A 14,031-nucleotide genomic window follows, 5' to 3' on the forward strand; every position below is an offset into this window, starting at 1 on the left:
GTTTGTCATCTGTACAGATAGTTTATTTATTAAGATCTGGGGAATTTTTGTAGAGAGTTAGCGTTCTAAGGGAGATTCTTAGCCGCAATAACACGTAAATAAAGTCCGATGAGTACACCGACACCAGTAACTGGTAAACTTACCAGTAGAGTCATGAATATGAAGTTCATGAAGTTTGCTAACAATGGAGAAGAATTGACGGACCCTAGAGGGAACGCCAGTGGGGCCTTAAACAATGCTAATGCAAATCATAAAGGGAGAGATAGTGCCATTACGAAAAAGTTTAATGAAGCTAGTGAATGGAAATTAGAGAGAATGAAGATAAATCCGGAAAGTTCAGATAAGTCTGTTAACACTACATTGACAAGAAAGATAATTAAAATAAAGAAAACACCAACTGTGGTATCTAATGTAGGTGTTGCCAGTCTGCAGAGGTTGAGGACCCCAGAAACTAATATGTTACCAGTCATGAGAGGCAGGAGAGTAATTGGGGAGCCAGAAGTCACTTTAGGGAAGAGAAAAGCCGATGAAGGTAATGAAGAACCAAGCGACTCCTTGCAAAAGGAGGTCGATGAAGATTCATATGAACCAAGCTTGGATAAAATATTTAAGAGTTCCAAGAAAGTCGACTCTAAGAAGAATAAAAATAAGAAGAAGAAAAACTCCAAGAAGAAATAAATGTTTTACTGGTTTTACAGGACATGATGTAATCCCAATTATAAGTTTACAAGTTCCAAGTATTTTATTAAGTGGTTATTTATCATGAAATTAAATACTTGATTAATGTCGATTAATTTTGCATATGGTTTGAAAAAAAAAAGCGTTATTCTTTCCTTTCAAAACCAGCCTTCAGTATAGCCTCCCTAGCAGTTGAATTGATATGTTTAAATCTATCTGGACCGATATGAGTACCACCAAACCAACGTACAACGACTACCATTATATTCCAGATGCCCATTATGGTCACTAAATGAAGCATACGTGATCCTGCTGCAGTTTCACCGTCATCATCAGAATCCTGGAAAGATATATCACCTTGTTTTACTCTCCATGCTGACATTATATGGTTACCTTTACGAATTTTAGGATCCATCTTTAATTGTTCTAATTTAGCAAACGCTTCCTCTTCTGAATTGACACGAGTAGCAAAGCCCATGAATGTCGATTTCCTATCAGTAATAGGTTCCGAAGAAACCCATCCTTCAAACGGATCAAGGGGAACAAGCATTTTGGTATCCTCTACATAGTCATTATCATCTCCATCTTCCTCTATATATAACACACCATCTAGTTCTGTTAAAAAGTCGAACACACAGACTTCCTTGTGGTACACTGAATTCATAACCTCTTGAAATAGATGTAATATATACTTAGGATCATACGAAAGACTATTTTTATTGATATTTACTTCTAACACGTTCGGTGGCTGCTCTGAAGGATATTCCTTAGGGAATGAAATTTGCACAGTGACATATTCGTGCTGAGGAATTTTAATCCTAATAATTGTACAATCTGATAATTTTTCCATTAACAGATCTGGATAGATAGCCTCAATAGTCTCTATCTCTTGCACTAATTCTTCATGATTCATCGACATTATGCTCAGATTTCGTCTTGATAAACATGGAACACGTAGGAGGATAAAACGTGGGATTCGTTAATTCTATTTACAAATATTGAAATCAGGCTCTTACCACCTTGTAATTAGTATATAAACTAGTGTAGATCAAGTGCTAACAAGGTGCATGCCTTTTAACTTTTGAATATAAACTTCTTAAGTAGAAACTTTATATCACTTTTATTTTTAAATCTTCACTATAACAAATTTCAAAAAATATCATTAACAAGCTCATCGCAGAAATATTTTAATATAGATTCAATAATTATTAACATATTTAATGTTTAGCGAAAGGTACGAAGGCATTTAACCTATAAAAAGTAATCAACCTATTAAGTTTCATTTAAGCTAAGACACTTAACGTTTTTGCATATAATTATCACATAAATTTCGTGAAGTTTGCAATCATTCAAAAATCAATTTTAAGGTCAACTTATACCAATGTCGTTTGAACAATACAAAGAAGAAGGTAATAGAAACTTTAAAGAAGGCTCATATAAGGTTGCAGCAGAACTCTATCAAAAATGTGTTGATATCGAACCTGAGAATCCAATAGGCTACAGTAATAAAGCAATGGCTTTGATTAAATTAGGGAGATATACTGAGGTGGTTGAGTTATGTCGAAAAGGTCTTACTTTTACTCCAAATACAACAGACACTGTATATAAAAAATTAAATTATCGTCTGGAAATGGCTCTTAAAAACATGAAACACGTTAATGATCAGGAACAGAGTAACGAACATTTAATTAATATTGAAATTAATGAAGTTGATAGACTACCAGAAGAATTTATTAATTTATGAAATGAAGACAGTATGACATAATGGATATAATTTACCTGAATAAATAAAACTAAAAATACTTTAATCAAGGATATTATCATAATTTTAGATTAAAAATAATACAAAAAAAAGATTACAATAGTAAGGAACAAATTTTGTCTAAAGTTACTGAACATGATGCACAATAGTCTTGTAACATTGTGTCATTATTCCAGTGGCTAGGTAGTTCATCCTTAACTTTGTTACAGTTATTAACTTCTTGAATTAAAAATTTCCTGTAATTGCCTTGGATAAGATTTTGTTCGAGTGATTCTAGCATATTAAGGTCAAAAAGTAATTCATTTCGTTTGATATTTAACTCTTTTTTGGTTTCTGCATAAGTTCGAGAATTAGCTTTATCAATTTTGTTAAACGTCCCAAATGCAAGATCAGGATCCTCCACTGTAATATTATGTATTAACTCTTTTACAGTAGTAATGTTTAATTCTCTTTGCATTTTCCATGAATCTGATGATGAGATAAAGTTATGTAGTATGTTATGAGATTTTTTCATTGAAACATGCACTTTAATACCCCTACCAATATAAAAGATGCTTGTTAATGATGAGAAGAGTAGTGTAATATAAATCAAAACATTAACCGACATTAGACTTAATAACTGCTTTGCCAAAAGTATACATCCGATTCTCAAATATGTTTTGAATATCTTACAAAAACGAACAACGTAAACTTTGAATGCAAGAGCTAGAACAACGCTTATATTTATGTCAACAATGTTATGTTCATGATCCTCAGTGCTCTTTTCTAAATGGACATTATCTTTTTTTGACTTTATAACTGCAATCATCCCAAAATAATTTATAGCTCTCGTCGTTCTATCATGGTTACCAAGTTTATCCAAATAATACTTCAGAAGTTTTTTAACATGCAGAAATAATTGCTCATTGGTACAATATAGTAATTCTCTAATTATTTTCTCTTGGAGACTTAGATCAGTGACAGGTTCATTAGTTTTCGGATCAAGAAAGCTGATGTCATGGAAGACTACTAATAAAGTTTTTGGTTGCTGATCTTCGGCAGTTTTCGATGATATTGTGTATTTCAATTGTATCTTACAATATCTACAAAATGAAAATTTTAATATGATGGGATCCTGTTGTATTTCATAATATTTATCATCAATCAACATTGTTAATCTCAGCGTGGTATCAACAGTATTTATATTATAATATCTAGTGACCTTCTTAGTTCCGCTCATTTTATCGTCACTATCCTCAACGGGTGCTTTTGATTCCTTTACTAGTTCTACAGAGTCTGCACTCTTCCAGTGCTCTCTCCAAAAATGCTTACCGCTGTAGTTGCTTCCATTCCCAGTAAATAAACTGCACTTCTTAAAAATATCCGAATGGTCACCTAGCAAACAGTGCAATAAACCCTTTGGAGATATATCAAAAGATGACCGATAGTGAACATGGTACTGTTTTTTAAAAATGTTCAACTTTCCATTGGGGTCAAATGATTTTGGCACTTGTGCATAGTACGAACAGTCTAAATTACTATATTTTGGAACCTTGGAAATGTTTCTAGGGGTTTTATTCATATTATTTTGTATATCCTTTAGTGTTTGAAGCACTTCATTAATATTCTTTGGGGTTTGACTCACATTATTTTCTAAGAGGAAGTTATATATCGCTTGGACTGTACATGCCTTCTCAAAATAAATATACTGACTGACGGAGGTTTCATTCAAATAATAAAAGTGAAGGAGATTGGGGGTAATTTTATCTTGTTCGACTGATATAACATCTTTAATCTCTTTTCTCATCAAACTAATAAAACCTAGAGTGTCCATATAATGATAGAAATACTTATTTGTAATGAAACAAGTTAAAGTGAATCCTTGATGTTTATTCGGACACCAATATCCTCTGTAATTAAATAAAACAAATTCATCTTCATCAAATGAATATTGATCATTGAAAGAATAAAAAATGCTTTTGAACTGACTAGTAATAATCATATCTCTCTCTGAATAATTTTTAGGATATTTAACCTCTGAATTATTGGAATTATATGAGTAAGAGTTATTTTTCTTTATGATATTATTTGTAGTGGAAGCTCCTCTGGTCACAGAATGTTCATGCCAATCCGTGGTTCCCCAAATATTAATTAAAACGGCGTCTGGATAATTTGGAGGTGCCTGTATCATCCTAGTTAGCAATGCTAATTGAGTGAATCTTGTTGTTATAGGAGGACTTGTTACCATAAAATGGAATGCGGGTTCTTGAGTATTGCTGTCTTTATTAAATATGGTTAAAAAGTCAAATTCAGAATATTCGCAATTAAGTGTTTTTTTAATAGAAATGGTATCAGAGTTGACAGTCGTTAACTCTTTATCTTTTGATGTTATAGATTTCGATGCAAATTCGAGATATCTTGGGGGATATCTTCCTCGGGCTGTTGTATATTCAGCATTATCAACAGATAGATTAGAAGCGTATGCCTTCGCTTGCTTAAACACAAGAAACCAATTTTTTAATTCTTTATAACTTTCAGCTTGCAATGTAACAATAATATCTGGTTCCACAGTAGTTGCAGTTTCTTTTGCAATCGAGTGTAGATTCTTTTTTTGGACTTTTTTCTCTTTTGAAATGTATAAGTGGAAACAGAATTTTCTCTGAGACAGTGGTTCATATCGCAAATCTATGTTTAGAACACCAAATTTATCTGTCTCTTCCACATATACCTTTGATGTAGAAAGGGCAAAGATCCCAAAAACAGAGTTCTGAATAAAACACCAACGTCTAACCCAAACCAACCTATTTTGTTCACCGACATAAGTTTTCATGTATAACCAACCGGAAATATTTGGAGATTCTTTCATATCTGTGACCATCGCATTGTTGGACCTTACTATATCTAATATTCCCATGCTGACATCTTTAATAACATAATTACGCATGTCTTTTGAAGGAGCAATTCTTTGCAAAGTATGTTCATATAATTGGTTTTTGACTACCATTAAATCATCTGATGCTGTGGAGATCACATCCATAACTTTCTTTATCCATGCTTGAAATTCGTTGATATCTATGAAATTATCAACAGCATCGAAATCCTCAGATGCGTTGTCAAAAAAGAAAGTCTTATGAATATTCAATAAGTTGACCTTTATTTTTGTATCTAGAATGTTAAACCGTGTTGATTTCCTAATGACAGACACCAAATCGATGAGATGTTTGTCAAACTTCACCCTCATAGTAAATATTTCTGCCATTAAATCTAGAGAAGCCTCGAGATAACTCTTTCTGATATCATATATATGTATCGAATCTTCCATTATCGATTCTGGTTCCAGATTATTATGCAGGACGTTGATGCTTTGGAAGGTAGCAATCATGTTGTCGTACTTGGACTGATAATAAGTGAAATTCGTTCTCTTCTGTTTATAAGGTTCGATTATTGTTTTTATTAGATTGATGATCAAGGAAGTATACGTATTCAAATCACCAGCAACTAACTTAAATATTTCAATACCAAAAAAATAGTAATCTGTACTGAAATTATCAATCAAATTGGGAAGATACGCCTGGTTGTCAGTCAGTGTCGACTCGATTAAGTTGGATGGCGGTAGAAATCCCGTCAACAGTATTTCGTACATTGATCTGAAACTCTTCACAGAATTCTTGTATTGAGAGTCGGTGTAATCCAATTGCATCTGCAACTGGGTTTCAAACAGCTCAATTCTCGTGTGAAAATAGTTCACAGAGGCCCTAAAAGCAGGAGAATCGATGGATGCCTCTTTCAATTCCACGGATATCAGTTTCAGTTTTATCTCATCTTTAGAATGCGTTTCTTGATCGTGCACCTCGCCGGCATCTGGCTGAGACACCTTTCTATCAGGATGCAACGTATTTTGCATTTTTTTTTGTCAAAAGTCTCAATATATCTGTGCTCGTCAGTGCTCTGGTAGGTCCCGGAACACACACAGTACTCATTTCTTGAACTGTCACACCTTCAAATATCCCAGCATCCGAGAAACTCTCTGTTGATGTGGTGGTGGTTCTTTCAGTTTTCTCAAATTTTGATATCGCAAATGTCAAACGGATAAGAGACAGGGATGGAAAACCAGGCCATAAAGAGTGAATATAAGCCCCGGCAGTTGGTAAAACTCCCCTTAGGCTGCCAGCTCTCACCCCGGAAGCGTGTCCATTCCAGATGTCTATATGCCTTCAACATGGCAGCTGCCAGCTGGTTTCGCATACTTCTATGTGGTGCACGGGTGTGCACATACACAACGTTGCGCCGATGCGGGCGGCGGCCTCGGCTGCACACGGGCAGGCACTACGCGGCCTTCTTCGCCCGTCGCAATAGGGGCGGCAACGCCGAGGGTCTCTACGGGGCTGCTCTGGCAAGCGACTCCAAATGCGGTGCATGCGTTTCTGTGTGCGGCTAACAAGTAGCCGCACAAGGACCGTTTGCGTTTCTTGTGCTTTCGCAGCGCTACCGATTTAAGTTCTTCGAAATTGAAACTTTCCAGTTGAACCTTTCCAGTTGAACCTTTTTGATTAAAAGTAGGTGGAATTGGTCTTTGAGTAGACGGTGGGTTTTGTGCTTCAGTGGCTGGATTGTGCTTTGTGAGTTTTTGTTGTTCTGCATTCGTTTTGGTACGTAACCGAACGAGATTGTATTCGTGATTATTTTGTTAAAAGCGTATATATCAAAGTACTAGTATCTTTATTGGACACATTTTGCAATGGGTAGAGGTGCTGGCGATTTGTCAAAGGCTGTTAAGAAGGCGTGCTCGATCGAGGAGACTGCACCAAAGAGAAAACATGTCAGAGCTTGTATTGTGTACACTTGGGACACGCATTCCAGCAAAGAGTTCTTCCACATTCTGAAGAATTCCACTTTGTTTAACGACCCTGTGCAATTATTCAAGATGTTGACTTTAATCCATAAGGTCATCCAGGAGGGCCATCCTAGTGCGCTGATCGAGGGTATTAGGAACAGATCATGGATAAAGTCGTTGGCTAGAATGTCGGACGGTGAAAACATGCGTATGCACGGTGATGGGGATGGATACGATAGGCTGATCAGAAAATATGTCGAGTTTTTAGTTCAGAAATTGAATTTCCATGCGCACCATAGAGGTTTCAGAAACGGTACCTTCGAATACAAGGAGTACATTTCTTTGATCAGTATCAACGACTTGGACCAAGGCTATGAAACTATTTTACAATTGATGGCTTTACAGGACCAGGTCGACGAGTTTTCGAATTTTGTATTTGCATCCATCAATAGAGGTGCGAACAATGATCTGAAGATTTCCTCATTAGTTCCACTGATTTCAGAATCATATGGTATATATAAGTTCATTACCTCCATGGTAAGAGCAATCAACACTCAATTGGATGACGATGGTGTGTTGGATTTGTTGAAAGAAAAAGTTGAACAACAACATTTACGATTATTCGAATTTTATGCCGATTGTTCTTCAATCAAATTGTTATCGAGCTTAGTGACAATTCCAAAGTTGCCAAGAGACCCACCAAATTTAACGGCACAATTAGACGTGGTCCCACAAACATCGGAAAGTCTCGCAAAACCACAAGAGACAAGACGTGCTCCTTCTCCACAAAAGAGAAGCGGGACAGTTTCTCCTCAGCAACCACCAAGACCTCAAAAGGCAACTGCTACTGGGTCCACACATACGGCTCCTGCAGTGCAACCAACTCCTGCACAACACATGCCGGCTACAACCATAGCTCCGTTGGTACCAATGTTAACAGCTGCTGCATTCCCGCAAGCTGCGATGATGACCGGTGGTAGTTTTATTAATCCTGTATTAACCGGTGGTCCAAATATGTTCTTAAACATGCACGATCAAACAACTGGTAATGCAGGTTTTGGTACTGCAGCTACAGGTTCATTAAGTAATGCAGCTGCCGTTAATAACATGCAACTGAACACTTCACTAACAGGTGGGAATAATATTACAGGCACGTTTCCTATGCAACAACAAATGCCAACAACAACATTTGGTGCTACTTTCAATACCTCTCAAATGACTGGTGGTATGATGCCTGCTCAGATTACTGGGGGATTGGTTCCTGCCCATATGACTGGTGGTATGATGCCTGCTCAGGTTACCGGGGGCTTGGTTCCTGCTCAGGCTACCGGAGGAATGGTGCCTGCGCAAGCCACTGGAGGGATGGTTCCTGCTCAATTGACAGGTTCATATAATAATCATGTTGCTGGTCAAGTTACAGGAGGCATGGTTCCTGCGCAATTAACCGGTTCTTTCAATAGTCAAATGTCTAGCCAACTGACTAGTAATGTGGTCTCGGCACAAGGAACCAACGGTATGATCTCAAATCAAATGACTGGCGGGTTCCAACCCCAAGTTCAATCTCAATCTCAACCACCTAACAATTTTAATAACTCTATTCCGGCTCAAGTTACAGGCGGTTTCAATTCAAACATGCCAGCGCAGTTGACCGGTGGTGTTGTTCCAAACATGGGAATGGCCAACACTGGTTTCGGCAATGCCACCACTTCAACACAACAACAATTCACTCATAATAATCCAATGCAAACAAATACATTAGCAGCTGGTGCTGCTGGTACTATGTTGAACCAACTGGAAGAAAACCAAAAATTATTAGAACAATATGATATTCAATTACAAAAGAATGAGTCAGAAATGAATGAGATCAAGGAACGCTTGTCAACCACGACTAAGGATTTAACGTCGGTGCAAGAAAGATATGATGCCCTTTCTAAGTTATATTCACAGCTTCGTCAAGAACATTTGAGATTATTACCTAGGGCACAAAACAGCACCCCGGAAGAAACATTAGATTTTGTGTTGCAAGGTGCTATTAACAGTCTACAATCCACACCTTCCTCTAAAATTATCTCAAAATATGCTACTGATTTAGCTACGCACATGAATAACTTTATCTTTTCGAAGAATGATTTTAACAATGTTGTCTACGCTGCAACTTTATTCAGTAGCTCCATCACGTCATTGTCAAGCTCGGCTGCCAATTCTACTAATCAAACAGAAAGAGATAATGTGCAAAGAGTTGCCTATCAAGCCCAAACTTATTTGAATAAACTAAAGTCGACTACATTAGCTCCCCTTTCGACAGAAGCAAAAACGGACGCCGTTATCAATGCCAACATAGAAATGCAAAGAACTTTACAATTATTAGGGTAGCACAGTATATAATCTATTGAAATAAGACAAAACAGTGTATAAATAAGATAATATAATATAATATAATATAGTAATAGTAAATTATTAATTGAAAATGTTTCCAAAATCATATACTTCTAGCAGCTCATAAATTTTTTGTTCTTAATAATAGCACTTGGCGAAGAATTTTAGGATGGATTTCAGTAACAAATTTTTCAGAGATGAGATAAATGAAAGATGATTTTGAATCTTTTGTTAATTCTTCTCTGAAGAGAGGAGACACGCTTCGATAGTTTAATGCAACTTCATTCAGTTAAATTTGTTATCAATATATTAAGTGATTTGGAATCAAAATGCCTCGTATCAATCTAAAAACAGCTAAAAATGCGCCAAAGGGTTTTGAAGACATCAAAGAGACATTGCAGGAATTCCAAGAAGAATTAGATGACATACAGAGTTCTGAGAAGAGCTCGAAGTTGGCAGCAAGAGCCAACGTTTCGCTGTGGGAGATCATGAGAATCCATAATGAGCGTTCGAGATATGTATATAACTTGTTTTACAAGAGGAAAGCTATATCAAGAGAACTTTACGAATGGCTATTGAAAAACAAATATGGTGACAAGTACCTAATTTCGAAGTGGAAAAAAAAAGGATATGAAAAGCTTTGTTGTCTACGATGTATACAGTCAGCGGAGACTGTCCATGGCACGACGTGTATTTGTAGAGTTCCCAGAGCACAACTTGAGCGTAATGCAGAAAAGGATGGTGATAGCAAAGTATCTTTCACCCAATGTGTTCATTGTGGATGTCATGGTTGTTCGAGTACCGATTGAAGTCGTTGTTTCATCATCAACTTGTTCTCTTTTCCATATACAAATATGTGCAATTTGATGGTATGAAATTTGCTTGATTATATGTATATCAATCAAATTTTAAGAAGAACCCATTTGATTTCATAAGAAGCAGATTTTTGTTATGCTTCTAAGCCCCAACAAATTATTGACCTTCATTTTCAATATTGCATGATCAAAGCATTAGTTGTTGACTATTATTTTCTATCTGAAGAAGCCAAGACAGAAACGCACATGATATTATCAGGTCCAAATAGGAAAAGACGCTGATAAAGGTACCTTAACATAAGAATCAAGCCAAAACAACGCCTCAGGGATAACAAGCGGATGGCGCTAGAATGGAAATGTACTAAACTAGGAATACAATAACGTCTACTTGACAGAAGTTCAAACCACCCTGGATTGATGTAGAGAGATTCCGATGTCCATAAATCTAACGTGGCCGGAACCAAGACGGATCTGGCTACATGCACCAGAAAACAACCTACTTTCACCTTTCAAGAATTAACCTTACCAAGATACAGAATAATGTCACCAACCCAATCGTCTTGTCGAAACCTGTGCATATTTCATAGTTTCGACTTGAAACCGTCACTCCAAATCTAATCAAATTCTTCAAAAGACTACGAGGTGATTCTGCTTGAACTTTTGAAGAATTGCATCCATCCCAGAAGCATCCACTGGTGTATGTGGCCAAAAGGACACATACCTCATCACATCAATGCATTAAAATATATCTTTCGTGTTTCTTGTTCCTTCCACCATTCATATTACACGTTCGACAGTACTGAAAATATTTTCGCGTTTTATTATTTTTACGCGTGTCACTTTTACACCATTAAAGGAAAAGTTGAGATATGTGGATCGTACATCAAGTTGGTTAACTTATATATATAGATGTAGATATAGAGGTGTACATATATGTAACTCCTAAGTGTGTGTAGAACTTCTTATTAAGCCCAAATGATTTATTAGTGAATTGTTTAAGTAGATCTGTCAGATATTATATATATTTCGATACTTCCTGGTCAAATTTCTCTTTTTGTATTTTTTAGTTGAAGGAAAGATAAAGGATTGAAAAAAAGATACTACTATTTCCCTTCATTTTTTAAGATTGGAGATATATCGATTGATCTTAGATCACCAATTCATTTTCAAGTTGAAACGTATTCCAAGATTAAATACTCAGTTGATCCTATACGGAAATTATAAAGGAGGGCCAAAGACTTTTACAGTAACGCTAAAAAAATATACCAGGTATGAATCAAGGATTCGCTGCAGATTTTATTGCGCCAAATACAATTTCGCCGATTGGTAATCTAAGGAGGACGTTTAGCAGTGAAGAACATCATATGTATGGTAATGGTATGGTAACCTCTATTGACACTAAAGAGATCATTACCCCTCCGGGATCTACAGTTAGGGGCAAGAATAAAAAAACAACAGGTTCTCTGAAACATCCATTGTCTCCAGAGTTTTCTTCGCCCATTACTCACTCGAAAAGTAAGAAACAAAAATCAGAAAGCAATACAACAAGATCGAATGGTAATTTAACTTTAGATGAATTGATCGAATCGTTGGCTATAAGAAACTCACGTGAAGAATTGCATACTAAACCTCCATATTCGTATGCAACATTGATTAGTTTGGCAATTTTGCAATCCCAAGATGGTAAGCTAACATTGGCTCAGATTTATAATTGGATTTCGGTTCATTTCACATATTATAAACAAAAGGATTCTGGTTGGCAAAATTCCATTAGACATAATTTATCATTGAATGAGGCTTTCATTAAGACTACAAAAGCCGATGATGGGAAAGGTCACTATTGGGAACTTAAGCCAGGTTATGAAACCAAGTTCTTCAAAAATGAAAATAGATCAGTTGAACAAGTTAAAGCAAAACTTCAGGAGATGGAAAAATATTTCCAGTCAGGTGCAGTTCCACATTACTCTAAATCAAATCAAAATGATACTGACTCTGAAGAATATTCAGCACCCTCAAGTGCTAGGGGTGGTTCAAACTTCAGAACAAGTTCTTCTCCATTAAAATTTGCTGCCATACATCAAGATTATAATATTGTTAATAATGAAATGGAAGTGACGCCTTCCTATCCGATTAGCATGTCACCAAATACTGCTTCTTTACAGCCTGTACCAACATTGAATTTTGGAGTGAAATTTTCTAGTAACGAAGCCAATACAAAAGATAGGTTTACAGCAAAGAGATTTCATACCACATTAGGTTTTCAAAGAAATCAAGATAAGAACATAGCTTTATTTGATGGTGGAATTGCTGGTAATTCGCTTTCTTCATTAGGTATACCATCAGGTTCTGATTTATTAAAATCGCCACAAAATATACAAAGATATACCTCTTCATTTAATTCTAGCTTTGAAACGTCTCCTTTACCAAGTATACAAAGAAGGAAATCAATTGCTGGTGTCAATACTAACGATAGTACACAGCTGAATACAAATGAAGATTATTCAGGGTCTTCCATTTTGTTAGCTCTGCCACAGCCTGTTGGAACTGATATGTTGAAAACTCCAAAAATTAAAACGACAGGCATGTTTGAAAAAACACCTGTACGCTTTATTACAACCCCAAGAGATGATGGCTCACTATTAAAAAAATGGCAAACCCCATCCAATATATTTGAAGATTTCTACTGTTCACCTCTATTTAAAGGAATGGGAACACCAATAAAATTCAGCAGCACTCCAAATGGTGCATCAAATAAAATATTGTCACCATCAGGTAAATTATCTCAAGATAATGTATTAAAGGATTCCAATAAATCACAATTATCATCAAATGGTTTATTTGGTGTAGATGTTTATTCTGTTTGGAAGAGAGCCACCGAAAACAAATCGGAAGCTAAGATACTTGATGAGAAACTGAGCAAATTCTCAGAAGTAGAAGAGAAAAAACAATAGGGTAGTATATGAAACTATTTAAAACTTGGTTTTTTACAGGCTATTTGGGAATACGGTTAATGTAGATGGTTATCTTTTTTTAAATTAGGTTTTATCATTGTGATAAAATTGGCAGAATAAGGTTATTTTGAGTGTATTATAAATGCATTGGGTATGATAAATAGTATAGTATAACTGTTTCTCATGCTATTATTGGAAAGTCAATAACATCATGAGAAATGTTATCTGTCATTTTTATCGAGGGAGACAAGAAAAATATTAGTAGATAAGTGTACTTAATATTTCTTTTAGAATTTTTGCCATGTCAATCTAGATTGTTTGGTTCATGGACAGTTGTAACAATATATAGACTTATATATATGTATATATATATATATAATTAATATATTATAGTTCATTTTATTTAATATCTTAAAAATTTTGTTTTTGGCTTATACAGTAGTACGCCGAAATTCGTGTTATTATGAGTAACAGATCAATTATATAAAACATTAATAACATTGTCCTCTTTACTGATTGTGATATATGACTAGTAAAATATTAATAGGTTGTTCAATAGTAATAATGGTAGTAATCACTAAATACCGGTTGAATTTGTTCAGTTTCGTTTATCATTATATTAATAACATTGCTAAT

At 35.5% G+C, this 14,031-nt stretch overlaps 7 protein-coding genes across 7 annotated transcripts; 5 read left to right on the forward strand and 2 right to left on the reverse strand.

Annotated features, from left to right (window-relative positions):
* Nucleotides 1–108: 108 nt before the first annotated feature.
* Nucleotides 109–678, forward strand: MPP6 (Mpp6p; the record flags this gene model as incomplete). The annotated part of the gene is made up of 1 exon (XM_003685403.1): nucleotides 109–678. The coding sequence occupies one exon, from the start codon at nucleotides 109–111 to the stop codon at nucleotides 676–678; it is 570 nt and encodes a 189-aa protein (XP_003685451.1).
* A 145-nt stretch (nucleotides 679–823) lies between these two features.
* YIH1 (Yih1p) lies at nucleotides 824–1,597 on the reverse strand (the record flags this gene model as incomplete). Its single annotated transcript, XM_003685404.1, has 1 exon — nucleotides 824–1,597. The coding sequence occupies one exon, from the start codon at nucleotides 1,595–1,597 to the stop codon at nucleotides 824–826; it is 774 nt and encodes a 257-aa protein (XP_003685452.1).
* Nucleotides 1,598–2,059: 462 nt separating this feature from the next.
* On the forward strand, nucleotides 2,060–2,422 carry TAH1 (Tah1p; the record flags this gene model as incomplete). The annotated part of the gene is made up of 1 exon (XM_003685405.1): nucleotides 2,060–2,422. The coding sequence occupies one exon, from the start codon at nucleotides 2,060–2,062 to the stop codon at nucleotides 2,420–2,422; it is 363 nt and encodes a 120-aa protein (XP_003685453.1).
* Nucleotides 2,423–2,534: 112 nt separating this feature from the next.
* TPHA0D03870 (uncharacterized protein) lies at nucleotides 2,535–6,323 on the reverse strand (the record flags this gene model as incomplete). The annotated part of the gene is made up of 1 exon (XM_003685406.1): nucleotides 2,535–6,323. The coding sequence occupies one exon, from the start codon at nucleotides 6,321–6,323 to the stop codon at nucleotides 2,535–2,537; it is 3,789 nt and encodes a 1,262-aa protein (XP_003685454.1).
* An 834-nt stretch (nucleotides 6,324–7,157) lies between these two features.
* SLA2 (Sla2p) lies at nucleotides 7,158–9,626 on the forward strand (the record flags this gene model as incomplete). Its single annotated transcript, XM_003685407.1, has 1 exon — nucleotides 7,158–9,626. One exon carries the CDS (start codon nucleotides 7,158–7,160, stop codon nucleotides 9,624–9,626), a length of 2,469 nt encoding a protein of 822 aa, XP_003685455.1.
* A 332-nt stretch (nucleotides 9,627–9,958) lies between these two features.
* On the forward strand, nucleotides 9,959–10,438 carry BUD31 (U2 snRNP complex subunit BUD31; the record flags this gene model as incomplete). Its single annotated transcript, XM_003685408.1, has 1 exon — nucleotides 9,959–10,438. The coding sequence occupies one exon, from the start codon at nucleotides 9,959–9,961 to the stop codon at nucleotides 10,436–10,438; it is 480 nt and encodes a 159-aa protein (XP_003685456.1).
* A 1,277-nt stretch (nucleotides 10,439–11,715) lies between these two features.
* On the forward strand, nucleotides 11,716–13,395 carry HCM1 (Hcm1p; the record flags this gene model as incomplete). The annotated part of the gene is made up of 1 exon (XM_003685409.1): nucleotides 11,716–13,395. One exon carries the CDS (start codon nucleotides 11,716–11,718, stop codon nucleotides 13,393–13,395), a length of 1,680 nt encoding a protein of 559 aa, XP_003685457.1.
* Nucleotides 13,396–14,031: the final 636 nt, after the last annotated feature.

This window comes from Tetrapisispora phaffii, chromosome 4, assembly GCF_000236905.1.
Source record: "Tetrapisispora phaffii CBS 4417 chromosome 4, complete genome".
NCBI classification, from domain to species: Eukaryota; Fungi; Ascomycota; class Saccharomycetes; order Saccharomycetales; family Saccharomycetaceae; genus Tetrapisispora; species Tetrapisispora phaffii.